General features: G+C 47.0%; 1 protein-coding gene across 2 annotated transcripts in view; it reads right to left on the minus strand.

Annotated features, from left to right (window-relative positions):
- Nucleotides 1-18,355, minus strand: part of LOC120843915 — a 248,074-nt gene that overhangs the window by 22,099 nt on the left and 207,620 nt on the right. Inside the window, exons 9-10 of one of the 2 annotated variants that reach the window (XM_040215388.3) lie at nucleotides 15,185-15,313; nucleotides 6,738-7,031 (exon numbers count right to left, since the gene is read on the minus strand). In XM_040215388.3, the coding sequence (XP_040071322.2) occupies nucleotides 6,738-7,031; nucleotides 15,185-15,313 (423 nt within the window). The remainder of the gene's footprint in view (nucleotides 1-6,737; nucleotides 7,032-15,184; nucleotides 15,314-18,355) is intronic. The other variant, XM_040502768.2, reaches the window with a different exon arrangement.

The raw sequence follows: 18,355 nt of genomic DNA on the forward strand, positions 1-18,355 counted from the left end.
TGCGCTAATTGTGGTTTAGCGTAACTGCAGTTAAGTGTACCCGTCTAACAGCGGTATTATATCCCTGTTACACGGGCACACTTAACTGCAGTTACGCTAAACCACAATTAGCGCACGATACTTGCCGACAACATTCTGCGGCGATGCAGTCAGAGCTATGGGCGAACGTGCGCTTGAGCATCTTGAGCACCCATCAAAGCAGTGCACGCGCTCTCTTCACTTCTTTTGAAATAGCTCTCTGTGATGCCACGTAACCGCAGTTAAAGCTGAGTTAACCGCGGTTAAGTGTGCCCGTGTAACCGCTCATTCACACTGGAAGCGGATCCGCGTTCACAAAGCGGTTGCGAACGCGGTTGTATAAACATCCAGTGCAATTGCACGCGCACGCGATGACATCAGGTGCGCGTGCAAATGTACTGAATCTTTATACAACCGCGTTCGCAACCGCTTCGCGAACGCGGATCCGCTTCCAGTGTGAATGAGCGGTAACAGGGGTATTACAGGGGTATAAGCTGAGACTGGCTGAAAAAAAACAGTGGTGGGGCGCGCGAGCGTCTTGAGACGTGGAGTCCCGCTCGTCTCGTGCGCTGGCATTGGCAGTGCTTTCTTTCACCGTCTCGGCTGAGACGCTGTTTCTAACAAGTTGGCCCTGGTTTGGAGCGCACGTTCGTTTATTCTACACTTGAATATTGGCGTGACTAAAACCTCACATGCACAGAGTTTTCAGTCACCGAGAGCCAAACTTTTTCACTCTAGCGACGGTAAAACGGCTCAAATTAGTCGTGTCACATACTTAGAGCACACGACCACCGCTAGAGGCTGTTTCGCGGCCTGTGGTTGGCCCCATAGAGTTATTATAATGTACGCTAGAGGTTCAACTGGCGCTAGTGTCTATGCGACTTCCGGGAGGCAAATTGAAACAGACAGCAACCAGTCTACTTTTGCGGTGCTCCTGTGCATTCCTATGGAAAAACGCGCGTGAATTTTGTCTCTTCGCCGGAAATTAACAGGAATAACTTATTATTTTGGTTGTAGCGGATAGTATGTACCCTTAGTAATATTATAAAAGTGTAGTTGCTTTAATTACAGCATTTTTCTTTACTACTGAACGATGTTACGCTTCGCCATATTTCAGGCCCAAACCTCTGTTCCATGGCAGGTATGTAAAAACGAGTGACGATTCTGAGCTAAATAACGATCGAAAGGAATGTAGAGTATGTTCAAGGTTCGCTAGCATTCCGATGGCGCTTATGTATTGCTAATACGCCCGTCCTCTCACTCTATGATTATGACTCCGTCGTGCATTACGATCGGTCAAAGAACATTCGAATGTAAAAAAATAAAGTACGTGGGCTACGCAAGGTTTGCCTTTTTATAATTTCCTATGTCAGGCAGTTTTTATCGGGCACCTGTTCTCTGACTTCTGCCTATTTGTAAAGAATTGGAGGGTGCGGTTGATGATTTGAACCTAGAACATGCATCTTCGCACATATTCGTGAGAAGAAAGAATAAACGAGTACTTATTTATTGCAAATCGGACTATATTACGTGGATTTCAATTTATTTTAATCGCCTGCAAGCTCGAGGAGTTACTTATATAGTGTTACTGCGTAGTTTTTGCCGTCTCGGTTTTGCACATGTCCTTCGTTCGTTTGACACGTATATCCCCCATGGTGGAAAGCGCCGACGCCGTGTTCGCGCTAACAGTGTCCGACAGTGCACACAAATACATGTACGAAGCGGTTTTAGCACCACTTTTAATGCCACGACCTTCAAATAAAAACGCCGTAGCTGACCAATTATTTCGTCGGCGTGACAGAAATGTTCCAATGTGCCTAGTACATACGAAATATTCGTGATATTTGCTCTTGTAATCAAGCGCAGCGAGAAAATGCACTGGCTTTTTCCCATAGAAATGCATTACCGGAAGTCAATTTCGAACTGGTTGCTGTCTGCTTCAATTTGCAGCAGCACACTAGCGCCATTTGAACCTCTAGCCTATATTATATTAACTCGATGGTTGGCCCACCGTGGGTTGGCCCCAAGATGCTCGCCTATTCAAACCAATGTATGGCCAAACCAACGTTACTAAAACACTCAGTTGGGAAACTCCCTTAGTGACAGCTTTGAAAACGTGGCCCCAATCTGTCTCCGAGCACCGAGCTAATGACGAACACAACGCCACCATTTCTCCCGCAGCGGCCACTCGAAGAACTACACGTGACTTCTATTTTGGCCTTAAGAACAGATACAGCGGTAGAGGTTACAGGGGTGCCACCCCGGTCTCCCCGGCGGACGTGCCGCGCCGACCTACCGAAGTTAAAATGCACCTAGGTCGGGACGCGCTACCTGAAAGGACCGCTGAGGCATGGTTGTATACAAACAATATTAATTGTGCCGCAAAACCCTGCAAACTAAAGATGTTAAAAACATAACGCGCCCCTCTTTTTGTACTAAACTCCAAAAAAGTTCATACAAAAAGAGTCTTTTCTGTTTGTTTTTACGCAAAAACAGGCTTTCAAAAAGCTCAAGGTGACCACAGTACAGACAAACGATAAAGAGTGGCGCTGTTGTCGCATTTAGCTCGGTCTCGGTGGACGCCAGCGGCCCAGGTTTCGACGGCGAGTTTCCCAACTGAGTGTTCTAGTAACCTTGGGTCAAACTCTCTCAATAAACGACTCTGCTCTCAAGTTTTGAGCAGCACTCCAGGCGAGCAAAATAGAATATTTGGCTCGCGTTTCGAACGTGCGCCATTACGCTTCCCCGCTACAGTTTTTTTTAATATACTCCGTTCTATTATATCTTATAAGTGCCACCATAGCGGAGGCTACAAGAGACCTTTCTAAAAAAAAAATTGGGTTGTGTGTGTGTTTATACAGCCTAGAACTTGGTCTGCCTCGCAGGGGCGACGAGTCTCCCAGCTGTAGATGAGCAATTTAGCCAGTGCGGCACAACCGCTAGCCTGGGGTCTTTAACGTGCATCACAGACCTTTCTAATGTTTACAAATCCACAGCTCAGCGTGCGATCTCCACAGCTCAGCACGCGCGTGTGCGTCGCTTCGGAAAGCGAGCAGATCACGCGCGATACGCACGAACATTGAAAATGAAACCGGCCAGCAGCCCTTTTCTGGAAAGGTCTAGAGCGAGCTCCGAGCTTTCAATGACCCTGACAAGCACGCGCCCTCGCACAGCGCGAGCATCATTCAGGGGAACATGCTTTTGCAAATAGCTTCAACTTCGCTATTACGTAAAGTGAAACATACGGGCTCACGGAAGCTATGAAAGAAAGCAATAGTGAAATAATAAAACTGAAAGGAATGTTTAGTGGGACGCTGAGGCCGCGAGCTGCGTAATTCTTTTTTATTTTATTTCTTTTAATTTCTTTATACGTTTTGTTATTGCACGTTTACAGATGCTGACAGATGCTTGCATTCGAACGCGGCACGTGCAAAATCGAACGTTACAGCTCCGCCTGGATGGTGCTGCCTGCCAGCATAACATGGTCGCGTCTTGCCGACACGCTCGCGCCACCTTCCCGAGTGTAACGGGTCTATATTAGAACTAAGTCACGCGCCAGGAAGCGCCACATGAGCGTTCCTTGGAGCGCTCTCGTAGCGCTAACTTAGCGCTCCGCTGTATGTGTGAACAGGATTTACTGTCATAAAGGCTCTGCCGTGTTTTCTAAAGCCGGGGTCACACTGCTCATGCATCATACAAAAGACAGTCTGCAAACAAAAATCACCGCAATATCCGTGGTCCGAATGCCGCGCTTTAAATTTTGCTCTTGAACTCATTGCCATGCGGCATTCGAAGCACGGATCACGCGATGACTCGCGTTCGAATAAGTATTCAGAGTGTCTTTTGCATGATGTATGAGCAGTGTGACCCCGGCTTTAAACTTCTCCGCCTAGAAGAACCTAGGTATGTGCGGAGTGGTGCGCGTACACGTGCATTTCTTTTACGAACCATAGCTATAGCGGGAATCCAATGGACGTCACATTTAAGGTGACTGCTCACAGCGCATGTTCGGGATGAGTTCTCATTTATGGTATTCCAAAGAAGAGAATCCTGTTGGTGTGCAATGTGTGAGTTAAAAGCGTTGCGGAAGCTTGCCGGCAACACGTGCTGAGCAGCAGCGAGTTCACTTAGGGCTGCCAGTGAATATCATCTAATGAGTCTCCTCTGTTCATCTTCGCTTCTTCAACCAATCCCCATACCCTCTCTCGTGCACAGAGCAGCGAACCAATACTGTTGAGGGGTAAGCCTTTACCCCTCATTTTATTTACATATATACATCTACCAAAGGTCACACGAGCGTCCACGGTGAATCGCGCGAAAAGGCTCTTCCACGAGCTGCGTCTCGTCAAGCTTCTGCTTCTTCTCTTTCGGTGTCCGATGTTCGTACACTACTAATCTCGTATAAGATGTCTGGAGCGCGTCTCCTACTGGAGTGTTTAGGGTCCAATCGAGATTTTGCAAAAATTGGGTTGTGTGTGTGTTTATACAGCCTAGAACTTGGTCTGTCTCACAGGGGCGACGAGTCTCCCAGCTGTAGATGAGAAATTTAGCCAGTGCGGCACAGCCGCTAGCCTGGGGTCTTTAACGTGCATCACGCAGTAGTGATACACGACCGCACGCCGGTACGATGCTCATCCAGATCGAAACGGGCAGGGGTGGGGCTCGAACCCAGGATCCCTGGGTTCTGCAGCGCGAGCTTTCGCTCCACGTGCTCCGAGCTGGTGTGCGCTAGACCACTCGGCCACCGATCCCCCCAAGAGATTTTGCAAGAAATATGGTACCAAGGTGGCATCGAATGACGTTACAGTAAGCGGGGTGTCTCGCTGTCGGATGTCGCGATCCTGGCGTTCGGTCTTACAAATGCTGGCAAAATGAGCAAGCGGACGCGAGGTTAGCTGTCGTCGCGTGGTCCCATTTCGCGGCTGCTGTCGTTTCCGTCGACTGCCCGGCAACAGAGAGACGTAAAACAGAACTGGCATCTGACGCATCCACCTCTGCTGCTGTGACACCACCATAATCGTAACAGGTGATACCGGCGGCTGCACACAGAGGAACCCGCCTGTCTGGCGTGCGGCTGTTGCAGAAACAATGGGGAGAAAGCTGAAAAAAAAAGGGAGAATGGAGCACCAGGATGATACTCTTACACGGGATCCGGGCGACGACGAACACGCGTGTTGGTAGTAGCTACCGCTACGTCGGGTAACACCCGGTGACATAGTCTGGACTTCACCACGGACCCGACCTCTCGGAGGCGATGTCTCCAGGATGCGGTGGGGACAAGAACTGCTGGAACGATCGACTGCATACAGTGGCGCCACACCTCTCCAATGGCTCCACGATGACCGCTTCCCTATCTCGAAACCTCCCATGCAGGGGAGTCAGTTAATAAACCTTTTCTACCGAGAGTTACCCGTTGCTGTCTCTTGTTCATTCAGAGACAGCCCAAGCAGCACAGATTCGGTCAATCATTGGCGAGTGGCAGGAAATGGTGCTTTGGCCAGTGGCCAGACAGTGGCCTGTCACTGGTTGATGACTGGCCTTTCTCTGTCCATTTGCCAATGGCCAATGGCCACCGGCCATCAGCCATCTTCCAAGGATTGGCCGATGAATGGCCACTGTTTGGTCATTGGCCAAAAGACAATCACCAGCCACTGGCCAAATCGCGTGCTGCTTGGGAGGAGATTGGGGTATCGGGAAAAAAAAAACAATCTTTGAGGTGGATGCAAACACTCCAGTCGGAGACTCCTTCCAGGCACCCTATACACAAACTCAACTCTCTGACGTCACGCTACTGCGGTGGCGCTGCTGTCGGCACTGTGCATGCGCAGACGCTTCCTCTCACGGGAATATGGTTCCTGCGCACGCGCAGCGCTGGTTTATGCAATTCCGGGATTGTTTGTAAACCGCGTGTTGGTCTATATCCTTGCTTAATATCTTTGTGTCCCATTTTCTGACCTGTCTACCCTCCTCTATGTCTGCACGTTGCAGCTAATAGAGTCACTAATATAGGCTTCGCTTCGAGCGTCGGAGCTTCGCTGCCCGATTTCCTTCTGGTCGCCGCCACTTTGGTGCTTAGTGCAAAGTCGGCGCAATTGGCGATCGTTACGGCTCGAATATGAGACATCTCACGCCTAAGATGATAGGCCAGGAAGCTCAGGCGATACTGTTACGCTGTGTCGCGGACTGTTGTAAGAGTTCGAGTTTATGAAATTGCGTTTCCTGCGATTCTAGATAAAGGTGCGAATAATTGGCGACAATGGATGCAAACATCGAGATAGCTGAAACGTCTGCAGCCGCTTAAGACCCGTTCACACGGTGCAGTTTCCTTAGGTTGCGCTATGTTATGAGAGCTTAAGTCTGCTAACATGGCGAGTGACGAGGGTATCCGTGGTTTGTATGAAACAAAGCAACCGAATGAAGGTGTAATTTCTCACGCGACATGCAAAGCACAGGTGTGCAAAAACGTAAGCAAGCGTCCCTGTTTGAATAGGCCTTTTCTCCGATGCAAAGAAGACAGATCAAAGGTGCGCTTGTTGCGCGCCCAGACTACCATAGCTGCTGGCTCGAGACACGAGCAGAAGAACGACGACCGATATTGACTGTGAGGGGCATATCCGCCTGACATAATAGATGAGTTATCCCACGTGACGTTTCTCTGAAGTGCAGCATATTTGACGACTCCAGCTGCTACCACGAGACCTAGGGTCTCCGTGCCTCACCGAAGACAGTCAGCACTCCGGCGGCGTGTCCCCTGGCGTTCCTGCTATCGCACTTGTACATGCCAAAGTCCTGCGGCAGCACGGGCGAGATGCGGAGGTGAAGGCGGCTCCCGAACGGGCCCGCGTCCTCTTCCCGGAGGCTGTGCCGTGGCCCCGCCTGCAGAGCCGCTCCCTGGTCCCCGAACAGCCAGGCGCTCACTGCGCGGGGAAAGGCCTCGACGAGGCACTCGAGCTGCACGCTGCTGCCGTTGCTGGCTCCCACGGCCCAGTTGTGGATCTTGATCAGCGGAGGAACTGCGGCAACGCCAAAGCGCGCACGCCAAGTTGAACCGGCGGAAGGGTGAGAACTTTAAAAGAGGTCTTCGCGATTATTGGCCCTGACGGCTTATAAGTTATGAGGCCAGACGCATCGACCAGAAACATTTTACTCTTCTAAACCTTTTTTTTTTTTCATATCGTAGAACTACACATTAAGTGTCACTATGTTTGGAGCTTGTAGAGTCACTGAGCGCTTAGGAATCGCGAGGCCTGGTGAGTACCAAGCACCTTATTATCAAACCGCCGACCACAAAGACCGTCAACGAAAAAAAAAAAAAAAAGAACACGAAGCAGGGTGCGTCAACATAGTGAGCCACGACCTGCTCTTCTTAATCTGTCGATGACCATAGTCATTAGAAAAACGAATATTGTATTTACTTATTCGCCTTCTAGTTTGCGCCTGGGATACTGTGAGGTAAATCTGACATAAGGCTACATACCCCACTTTCGGCAAGAAAATATACGAACATCAAAGCATAACGTGTGGAGAGTCAAGAAAAGATATTCGCAGTGCTAGTTACTAACAGGGAAAGTAACAACAAGTTCAGAGCTATATTACTATCGCTCAGCAGTCAATCGGGCAATGATCCACTCCTTGCCTTTCATAAGCTGCCAGTAACAATAAATGCGGCTTTTTTTTACGCGTTGTGTTTCTCCTTGCGTATTCCTGCGCTACAATAATCGCGCCAGATAGTGACTTCACCTTTAAGCACGAAAGACATGCGTGACAAGCTACTCGATCCGACGTGCGAACTGTCGGAAAGATGGCTGCTCCGACTGGCCGCGCATGACATTTCGAGACACATGTTTCCGACGCCTCGTTGCGTTCAGCTCCGCCAATACCACCTATGCTCTGTTTCATACTTAGCGTGCAACGCTGTCAAAGCTACTGGCGCGAGCGCGTGGCTTCATCTATGGTTTTATTTGCGCGAGAACGCGTGCAAAAGATCAACGAGATCAAGCCCCATGCTCGCGCCAGTAGCTTTGACAGCGTTGCACACTAAGTATGAAACAGAGTATAGAAGACAAGGCCTGCGCATGACGTTTCGTTAGTAGATCCCCGACCCGCCCCAAGCGGCGAACACCCCGAAGCTTGACGAGAGTAGGGGCCCCGCGGAGCGCGGGCGAAAAGTGATCGCAGCGCCCCTGGCAGGCTCGGAGCCTCCGCTAGCAGACGAATTCTCCGCAACGGATTGGTTTTGCCTATTTCCGTGCGAGGTGACCAATGAAAACAAAATGTCTCGGGTATTCGCTGCTTTGAATGTTAAAAAATAGTTGCCACCTCATAAGTGAAGGTAATTTTCTTCGCGTGGGAAAGATGTTAGAGCTTTCAGGTTGCAATTTTGGGGTTCTCCTGAGGAAAACACTCTGTCACAACTCATGTAAACGAGACAAAACACGAAAGTACCTTTGGCCTTTTCTTTTAAAAAAAGGGCAATATACACCAATTTTAGAACGTAGCTACGTTTCAACTTTACTGTTCTTATCAATCAATTCGTTTCGTTGTTGCAGTTCCCATTTCTCATGAATGTCTTGCTTATAACCGCCTTGTCGAATAGGCGAATAGGATGAATAAGCAAAAGGAAATTTCGAGCCACGTACGTTATTGCGATGTCAGTATGCTCTGGAAGAAGTCGATTGCGCACAAGCAAATCTGACGCAAAAGCGGAGTTACAAGAGAAGCAAACTTCTTGCGCGACCAAAAGAAAAAACAAGGAGAGCGTCGTAGTGCAAATAAAGGTGATCTCGGTCACGTTATATACGGTGCACAAATTCTGATTGTTAGCGCGGGGACGATTAACATCTTCTTCGTCTTCTACAGTAAAAGCAGGCACCCGTTGGACCGTCAGCATCTCCTGGCATTGGGGGATCGGTGGCCGAGTGGGCTAAAGCGCGCACCCAGCTCGACGCGCGTGGAGCGAAAGCTCGCGCTGCAGAACCCAGGGATCCTGGGTTCGAGCCCCACCCCTGCCCGTTTCGATCTGGATGAGCATCGTACCGGCGTGCGGTCGTGTATCACTACTGCGTGGTGCACGTTAAAGACCCCAGGCTAGCGGTTGTACCGCACTGGCTGAATTGCTCATCTACAGTGGGTAACAATGTCGCCATGTTCTCGCAGACTAAACTCCTGCTGTATAAACGACTAATTTGTTTTTTTGTTTCTCCTGGCATTTTTCATCTTTCTTTCTCTTTCTGAGAAGACGCTACGCCGTCGCGTTTTTTCTTCCGCTTTTATGTTGTTGTTTCTTTTTATTTTATTTTTTTCCTTTTTCTTTACTTGCTCCTCGAACCATCCCGTATTTTGTTTTGGCTTGTTTGACTTATTTGTTGCTCTCTTTCCTTCACTTGGGCGCTTGCAAACGCCAGTCCGTTTGCTACGCTGCGCCCGGACATTTTGAGGGCCGTCTGGAACTTTGTTGTTGTTGTTGTTTTCTTCCAGTGTCGTCTGCCATAACTACTTTCGCTTCAATTGAGTTTCTTATGCGAAATCATCATATGTGCTTTTTGGTATTTAATAAATATATTAAAAAATGGAATCTCGTTATACATTTATATCCGAATTTTATTTGTCTACGCCGGAACGTCTGCTAAGTTTCATCGTTTGTTGATCAACCGGCCACCTTCGGGCATACACCAGCGCATACTTGGAGATGGCAAGCTTGTCATGTGCTGCCTACCAGTGCAAAAACAAGTTTTTGCGATGCGTCAGAAAATCCATCTTCCGCTTCTCGAAGACCGAACAAACGTGAGTAATTGAGTTGCTGCAGCATTCAAATTAAGCTAAAACTGCAAAAATAAAAGAAAAAGTTAGTTTCATTTTTTTGTGATGCATGCTTTCCGTTTTTTTTTTTTGTTTTTTTTTTTTTTTTAATAAACGCCGCAATGATCGTCGTTGTTGAAGGAGTTTTTTGCTGGGTGATTAGTATCTTTCTGTCGTCTGCCAACCCTTTATTTTCGTCTGAGAAGGGAACCCCATCTTTCCTGCAAAGTTCGGAAAATGTTTGCACGTTCATTTTCTCGTTACTTTTTTGTTTTTGTTATGCTGCAGCGGCTAGTGCGCTTGCTCTGGTAATCTTAACATCTTAATCTTAACTGTGACAACGCAGTCTCCAAAGGATAAATAGTAACCTCTTACGACGTAGTTCGAGCAGCTAAACGCCTTTCTTTCGCTTCCCAGATGCGCTACAATCTCGTGTGTTCACCTGAGTGGCGTTTGAGACCGCTAAATAGACTGCTCTATCTTCGTTTATGCGCGCATCGTTATTTGATTGCCGTTGCAGTTGCGATCAGTGGATTCCGCTTCGCAAGCGGACTGGCCGTAATGAATTGTTCCAGCTGATGGGGTCACAAGACGGGGCTCGCAAAGTGTCTGCTTACATAGACTCCGAGTTCGAGAGAGGGGTTCGCCGCCGCTCCCATGGGTTTTCGAAGGAACTACGCCGCTTTTACTGGCGGCCACCGCTGCGTGCGCGAGCGCTTAGCGCGAGCTGATAACGAGCAACCAGAGTTCATTTGCAACGTGCATACGACATCATCGAAATTGCCGGTCTTAGCAATGTGAGCTCGTTCTGAGCACGACCACTGAAGCAGACGATGTAGCAGACGATGTTGCTCATCCGGGCTAGCTAGGGGGCGCTGAGGGGATCTACCAGTGATGACGTTTAGAGGGGGAAACGCACAGGCCTTGTGTTTTTTTGGGTGGTATTGGCTCCGCCCAGTTTCGGGTCAACGAGCTCGAGTATCACCTTAGAACGGTAAACCGCTACCCAAGGCCTGCGGCGGAAATGGCACCCCCCCCCCCCCCCCCCCCGGTTGCCGCCATCTTGCCTGATTGCCACAGTGATCACGTGAAGTCAAGATGGCTGCGCCCAGATATGGGCCAGATCAGGTTGGCCAGATCACGGCAAGCAGGGGTGCCCTCTGAGGCTGCGTTCCAATCTTACCCGAATGGATCCGAGTTACTCCGGCGGATCATGACACGTGACAAGACTGATAGAGCTACTGGACGCGGGTAGGTTGTCGAACGCCAAGGTACAGAACAGTTACCCTAGAGTGAGATCAAGTAAATTTTGAATCGCGGCCCTGCTTACCGTAATCTGGCCAATCTGATTTGGCGCACCTATGGGCGCAGCTATCTTAAAGTCACGTGACCTCTAATGTGGCAAACGGTCAAGATGGCGGCAACCGGGGGAGGGGGGGGGGGGGGCAGGTGCCATTTTCGGCCGTTGGTTTACAGCTCTAAGTTTTCGGAAGCTCGTTGTTTCGGGTATTCCTCTCCCGGATGGATGGATGGATACTCATGACTGTATTTGAAACTGGCGGTAGCTTGCGCCACCTAGCCTAGAAAGTTAAAGTATCCCCCTCTCTTCGTGGCTTTTCAGACTTAAAAAATTTGTTTTATTAGATTCCATTAAAGTGTGTAGGTCTGAAGATTTTACGTGATGTTACTTTTTTGCTCAAAGTCCCTTCATCACAATGGAACGCAGGGGGCCTAACGAGCTATCTCAGCGGAGTGCGCACCCCGCGCATTGCTGCGTCCATCCCGAAGTTCACCTGACACTCACATGCCGTTGGAATGGCTCGAAGCGTCCGCTGCTGGCCATCGTAAGGTGAAACGGAGTATATTCAGGTTTCGAAGGTATTCATTGGTCCCAAAAGGCCGGCTCGCAATGGACGCGCGAAAGCAGCAGCTCGATTAGTGCTCTCGGCAAAACTCTACGATGGCGTCCGTGCCTTTACTTCACGACGACGACTCGCGTGACGCACCGCTTACATCCGTCTGCCCGGTTCTGCTCTTCCAACTTGGCCTATTTAATTTAGGTAACAGCATGACGTTCACGCCGTCCCGCGCTGCCATTAGCTGCGGCCCTCCGACAGTCGAGGATGGTGCGGCAAATATCTGGCCAGTAGGTCGCGTACCGAAGCCGGACGCTCTGGTGTGACGAAACATCTAGCCTCTGACCGTCCTTCCGACATTTTGGCACGCCGGATCTGAGAGTTTTGACGAGCATGTGTCTCGTGCTTTAGGATACATTGCATCGCGCACTTCCTACACTCACTTTTTTTTTTTCATCAAAAGTTTTTGTTGTCGCGGATCTTCTGCCTCGGTACTCATCGACAAGTCAAAGTCAAGCACATCTAGACTTGTTCAAAAAAAAAAAAAAAAAAAATACAAGCAAATATATTTGTGTAATCGGCATATAAAATAGTATCTGTGTTTCAAGGAACTCTTATAATGTCATTTACGTAAATTAAAAATATGGACGGACCGAGAATGGGCCCTTTTTGAACATCGTATTTTATGTTTTTGGTATTTGATATTTATTATTTAGAGATTTGAGAACAATTTGATAGATAGCTTTTGATTAAACTAAGTGTAATTCCCCTAATTTCATATAAGATAACTTTTTCCCATCATAATATTATGTTTGATTGAATCAAAAGCTTTTCTGAAGCCAAGAAACACACCTGTGTTTATTGACTTCAATAACTTCTGCTCAAAATTGTAAATTTCGTTATTTTGAAGTTTAGCAGCGCCAATTCAGACGATTTTCGTGTCTGAGAGCCGTATTGTTGCTGCGCTGGAATGTTATTTTGTTAAGAAGAAAAATTTATTAGACACACATTAATATATTTTTTTATAAGTTTAGAATAAATGGGGCGACCAGAGATTGATCCGTAGTTGTCATGGGTTATTTTTATCACCTCCTTTATGACTCACTGACACTCTTGCTTTCTTTAATTCATCATGAAATATGCCGGTACTCACAACTACATTAAGATATGTGAGAATGGCCCACTAATTAGGTGAGCAACTGATTTTATAGGCTGGGCATTTATACCATCTCCACCACAAGCACTGTTAATTATTCTTTAGTTTATGCATGAGGCTGTACATTTCGGTTTCAGTAGCAGGAAAAAACATATTGAACTCTTAATACCCGGTGTGATGTAGATTCGCAATTATAACTACCAGTGGCACTGCCAGAAGCAGCACAGGACATAAAAAAGATGGCATTAAATTTATCAGCAAGCTTAGCCCCTGTATGGAAGATGCCTTCAATTATTAGCTCAGACGTTTTTTTTAGACACTAGGATATCTACTTTCTTCACATTTTTCTCGGTTTCTAATAAAGATATACGAACTTATCTTCGTGATACACGCTTCATGCTTGTTTATTATCAAAGCCTAGTCATTCCTGCTCTTTTTAAATTCATTTGGATAATCCGGGTGTTTTGTTTAATACAAAAGGCAAAGTTCTTATCCATAGAGTTATTACAATAAACGCTAGAGCTTCAGGTGGCGCTAGTGTGCTGTTGCATTTTGAAGTAGACAGCAAGCAGGCACAAATTGACTTCCGGTAATGCATTTTTATGGGAAAAACCGAGTGCATTTTCTCTCTGCGCTCGATTATAAGAGCAACAATCACGAATAATTTGCACGTACTAGGCGCATTGGAACATTTCTCAGTCACGCAAACAAAATAATTGGTCAGTTACAGCGCATATATTTTTTGAAATTCGTGGCATGAAGAACGGTGCTAAAACCGCTTCGAACGTGTATTCATGTGCACTGTCGGACACCGTTAGCGCGAACACGGCGTCGACGCTTTGCAGCATGGGGGATATACGTGCCAAACGAACGAAGGAGATGTGGAAAACAAAGAGAGACGGCAAGAACTACGCAGTAACACTGGATAAGTAACTCCTTGAGCATGCAGACGATCAAAATGAATTTAAAGCCACGTAATATAGTCAGATTTGCAATAATTAAGTACTGCTTTATTCTTTCTGCTCATGAATATGTGCGAAGATGCTTGTTCTGGGTTCAAATCATCACCTGCACGCTCCAAATCTTTGCAAATAGGGGGAGCCAGAGAGCAGGTGCCCGATAAAAACGGCCCGACATAGGAAATAATAAAAAGACACACCTTTCGTAGCTCACGTGCTTTATTTCTGGCGTTCGAATGTTTTTTTTAACCGATCGTAAAGAAGCACGACGGAGTCATTTTCACCCAATGACAGGACGGGCATATTAGCAATATATATGCACCACTGAAATGCTAGCAAACCTTGAACACACTCTACATTTCTTTCGATCGTTAGTTTGCTTAGAATCGACGCTCGTTTTTAAATACCTTCCTTGCAACAGAGGTGTGGGCCTGAGATAGAGCGAAGTTTAACATCGGTCAGTAGTAAAGAAAAATGTTGTAACTAAAGCAGTTAACTTTCACAATACCAACAAAGATACATACTCTCCGGTATAACCGAAATTACAAAAGTTATTCATGTTATTTTCCGGCAAACAGACAAAATTCACGCGCGTTTTCTCATAGGAATACACAGGGATGCTGGAAATGTAGACTGTATGCTGTCTGCTTCAATTCGCAACCGGAAGTCCCATAGACACTAGCGCCAGCTGAGCCTCTAGCGTTTATTGCAATAACTCTATGTTCTTATCTCGTTGTTTCATTGTGTTAAGAAGTGCTGCATCAATGCAAGGCTTTCTTGATTTCTTGTTCTTTTCACATGCCAACATTTAAGAGCGACTCTTGTTAGCGTCGTCAAAGACGCGTTCAGATTAGGCCGCCTCGCTTGGATCTCAATAAGATCGAATTTAATTTTAAAAACATATATGTATATCATGGTTCACAATGCAATCGATATATTATTGGCCACATGCTATATAGGGTAGAGCCGTACAGTCACCTCAGATTTAGTTTTTTGAGTAGCATGACCAGCATTAATAGGCAAAGCGTGAACTATTATAGAGGCGTTTATTGCCTCGCATTTAAAGATTTAGTAGTATCAATCATGGTGATGGAATCTCAGGTGATATCCAGTTGTACTGCCTCAGCATATTTAGTCCTAAGATTACAGCGACTATTGGTTTGCAACTGATTTTTAAACGTACGTTTATATATTCATAAACACTGACGGCTTAGGAACCGCACGGCTTGGCAAGTCCCGGGCATCTAATTATCGCTCCAGAGGAAATCAGATTGCTGCTTGAGTCGATAAAAAGGCCGAAGAACCAATCACGGAGCTAGAAGGCAACAAACCCCGCCCTTAGATTTTTAAGCGTCCAGTGACCGCAAGGAGCAAGATGGGAGACAGAATGTGCTTACATGTGACCTCCAGGTTGAGCCTCTTCATGGCGGGCGGGGGCACGCCATTGGACGCGATGCAGACGTACACGCCCATGTGATCACGTGTGGTTCGACTCACGTTGAAGGTGTCGCCCTCGACCGACGTCACTGCGGGGCACGAACACACACACACACAAAAATAAACGACCTTCGCGTCTATCGGGAACTTCAAGGGTCTAATCCCCAGACTGCTTGAGGCAGGTTTCCTATCATTATGAAAAAAAAAAAAAAATAATTGCCCATTTTAAACACGGTGCCAAGGTTTATACCCCCCCCCCCCCCCCTCCACCCCCCCCCCCCCCCCCCACCCACCCGCCGCCGTTATGTTACACCTGGTCGGATTCGTAAGCCGGATTCGACCCGATCAACAAAAACAACTTAAAAGAGTCTTTCTTTCGGTTTGAAATTCCCTCGCAAAGTCACGGAGCGTCCCCTATATTTGTGAAGTCATTGCGGTGATCTGCCTTTCCCGTGCGAATAAATAAACTCGTGATTTAAACTCACTCGAATTAAACAATTTATTGGTAGTCCAGCGCCTCAGATATATCCAGCCGGCTATTGCGCCTTGCGGAAATTTCCTCACGGAACGCTAAAATATACAGTCCCTCTTATAAAATATAAAATAGCTCAGGATGTATTACGGTACAATTTCTCCGTGGTGTCCCGCACGGCCGACTATGGTATCTTGAAAGAAAAATGTTTCCCATGTTACGAACTTTTTTTTTTTGCTCCAAAGAAATTACATTTCATATCAAGGGTCTGAAACTCATTCGAGCGTGGAGTCAAGTAAGCCCACCCCCTAAATGAAAGGGGGCACACAACTGTCGGGGAGATATGTTTTGGAGAAAAAATGACGGAGTTTCTGGTTGCGAAGAAGCCGAGGCTCTACTACATTCCAGGTACTTTTTCTTTAGAAAGTACCTTGAGCACTTACTATCTTTTAAGCTCGTCATTTTGCAGAGGTAATTCTGGCTTTTTAGGATTTGTTCATATGACAAAATTGGGTCCCCACGTCAAGTTATGACACGAGTTAAAATTACCCTGCCCACCCAATGCGCGAGCATTTTTAATACAAGAAAAAAAACTCACTGCCATTTTCCTGTCGCTCACTTTGTTCGAGAGTTAATCAAGCTCTACATTTCTCAGAAAAGGAGAAAAAAATATCTTCATATATTTTCGTAAAGTTGTCAAAAAACCAAACATTTTGTCGATTTTATGGAAATATCTCAAACTTCTTGTATTTTACTTGAACATTTTTATGTATAGAAGCCCCGGCTCTTAGCTGTAAATCCCTGGTGGTTGCTCTTCCTGAGCGCGAGTTTGTGCAACCAAGGTGCGCCCTTGAGCAAAGAGTATGTGCTTGCTGCGTAGTAGCGGGATTATCATACAGGTGATTGAGATGAGAAAAAGGTGAGAAGCGAGAATGGCGAAACACAACGGAAAAGAAAGCAGAACAATCTAACATACGAAAACGGTTTATATGAATACGGCGGCGTTTCGAGCAAAAATGAACCGACGACATCAGACGATATGGCGTCGAGACACTGAAAGGAGGGCGCACAAATGCGGGTTGCTCCCGGGCCGCGCCCTACTGGTAGCGGGCTGTATGTGGCCCCCCGGCCACGTGTTTGAGAACTTTGCTCTGTATGATAAAATGTTTCATTGGCGTACTTTTAAAGCTAGCTCGCTTCTGTCTTTTTGTATTAAAATACCAATTAGGTGCAGAAAATTACCGCCTGATTAGAAATGGCAAAGTAGTAATAAAAATGAAAGTTTTTTTATCGCGTTTAGTTCTTTTTTTTTACATTTGTATCTAAATATGTAGCGCGGCATAAGAAAAAAACGCTTAAGAAATTCAGCGCTCAAGCGAATGTAATGCATCTTGTATGGTGCTTTCCGTTACATTATTTTTTTTTGTATCAAAGTTTACGTTAATTATCACAATAATGATCATTGCCACTTTGAAAGGGGCGAGGGCTACAGTGCAGGAGGTGAAGATATTAAGTTTTTCCAAATCTCTGTGATGTTTTTCACCCCCTCAGAAAGCGAAACCAGCTCAGTATAAGGAGTTTGACAACTTAGTTGCTGGAATGTGATGGAAAGACGTTGTTATAAAAAGGTAAGACATTCTTAATTTCCGCTTCATCGTTGAGGAGGTTTATTCGTTCTTAGCGGTATGTACAGGTCCCGTCAAAGTAAAACGGAGCGCCGGAGCGGCGACCGAACTGCATCGCCGCGCTATCTAGCAGCGCCGGCTGGAACTGATAGGTGCCGTCTGCGCATGCGCGCGTGCCGTTCGCGGTGTCCTTCGTTTTCTTGTTTGATCCGCGCATTATTGGCGTCTCGAGCTGCCAAACGCTGTTCCGATAAACACCGCTAGGTGTTCGACTCACACTCGGAGATAACGTTGACTGCAAGTGGGAAAGGGCCAGTGTTGTCAATGAGCACCGCCCCTTGTGCTATCAGGCGTCGATTTTAGAAAGATTGTTGCGCCGCTCGAACCACCGATAACGTGTGGGTTGGAAGAAGAAAACGGAGGCCCCAGCGGAAGGCACGTTCGCATGCGCAGATGTAGCCTATCAGTTCCAGCCGGCGCTACCAGATAGCGTGGCAATGCAGTTTGGACGTCGCTCAGGCGCTCCGTTTTACTTTGACGGCACCTGTACGTTTAAGTTGCTCAGTGAGTCCAGTGAGCGATGCATTTCGGAGCACGCGATGGGCTTCTCCACTACCACCCTCTTGACGGGGGGAAGCACCCTTCTAGGAGCATCTCGGGATGCTGTAAGTCAAGTCGAAATCGGCAATGCGGGCAGACTTGGGGCTCTTCGCTTTATGACTTTGGCACCATTTTGAAAACGCGTTCCTATCCAACAACAAAATAAAACCGCTCCCCGCGTTCTGGGCGTTGTTACAATTCTGCGTAACAATGTATACCTCTGACGAAAGGCATAGGAGACAGCATATATATTACTCGGCGTGAAAGAGATAATCGTGTTTGCAAACTATTTTTGGCTTGGGTCCGTTTCGCGCTGTCATTGCTGCACTGTAAGCCGTGTGACGTACTCTTCCTTCGGAAATTGAGTGGTTTAAACGTGGCACTCTCACAAACACTCTTAAGCCTAAGCATCTTCGTGACTAAGTTAGATATGC

Source organism: Ixodes scapularis, unplaced genomic scaffold (assembly GCF_016920785.2).
Source record: "Ixodes scapularis isolate PalLabHiFi unplaced genomic scaffold, ASM1692078v2 PGA_scaffold1__304_contigs__length_218370807, whole genome shotgun sequence".
NCBI lineage: Eukaryota > Metazoa > Arthropoda > Arachnida > Ixodida > Ixodidae > Ixodes > Ixodes scapularis.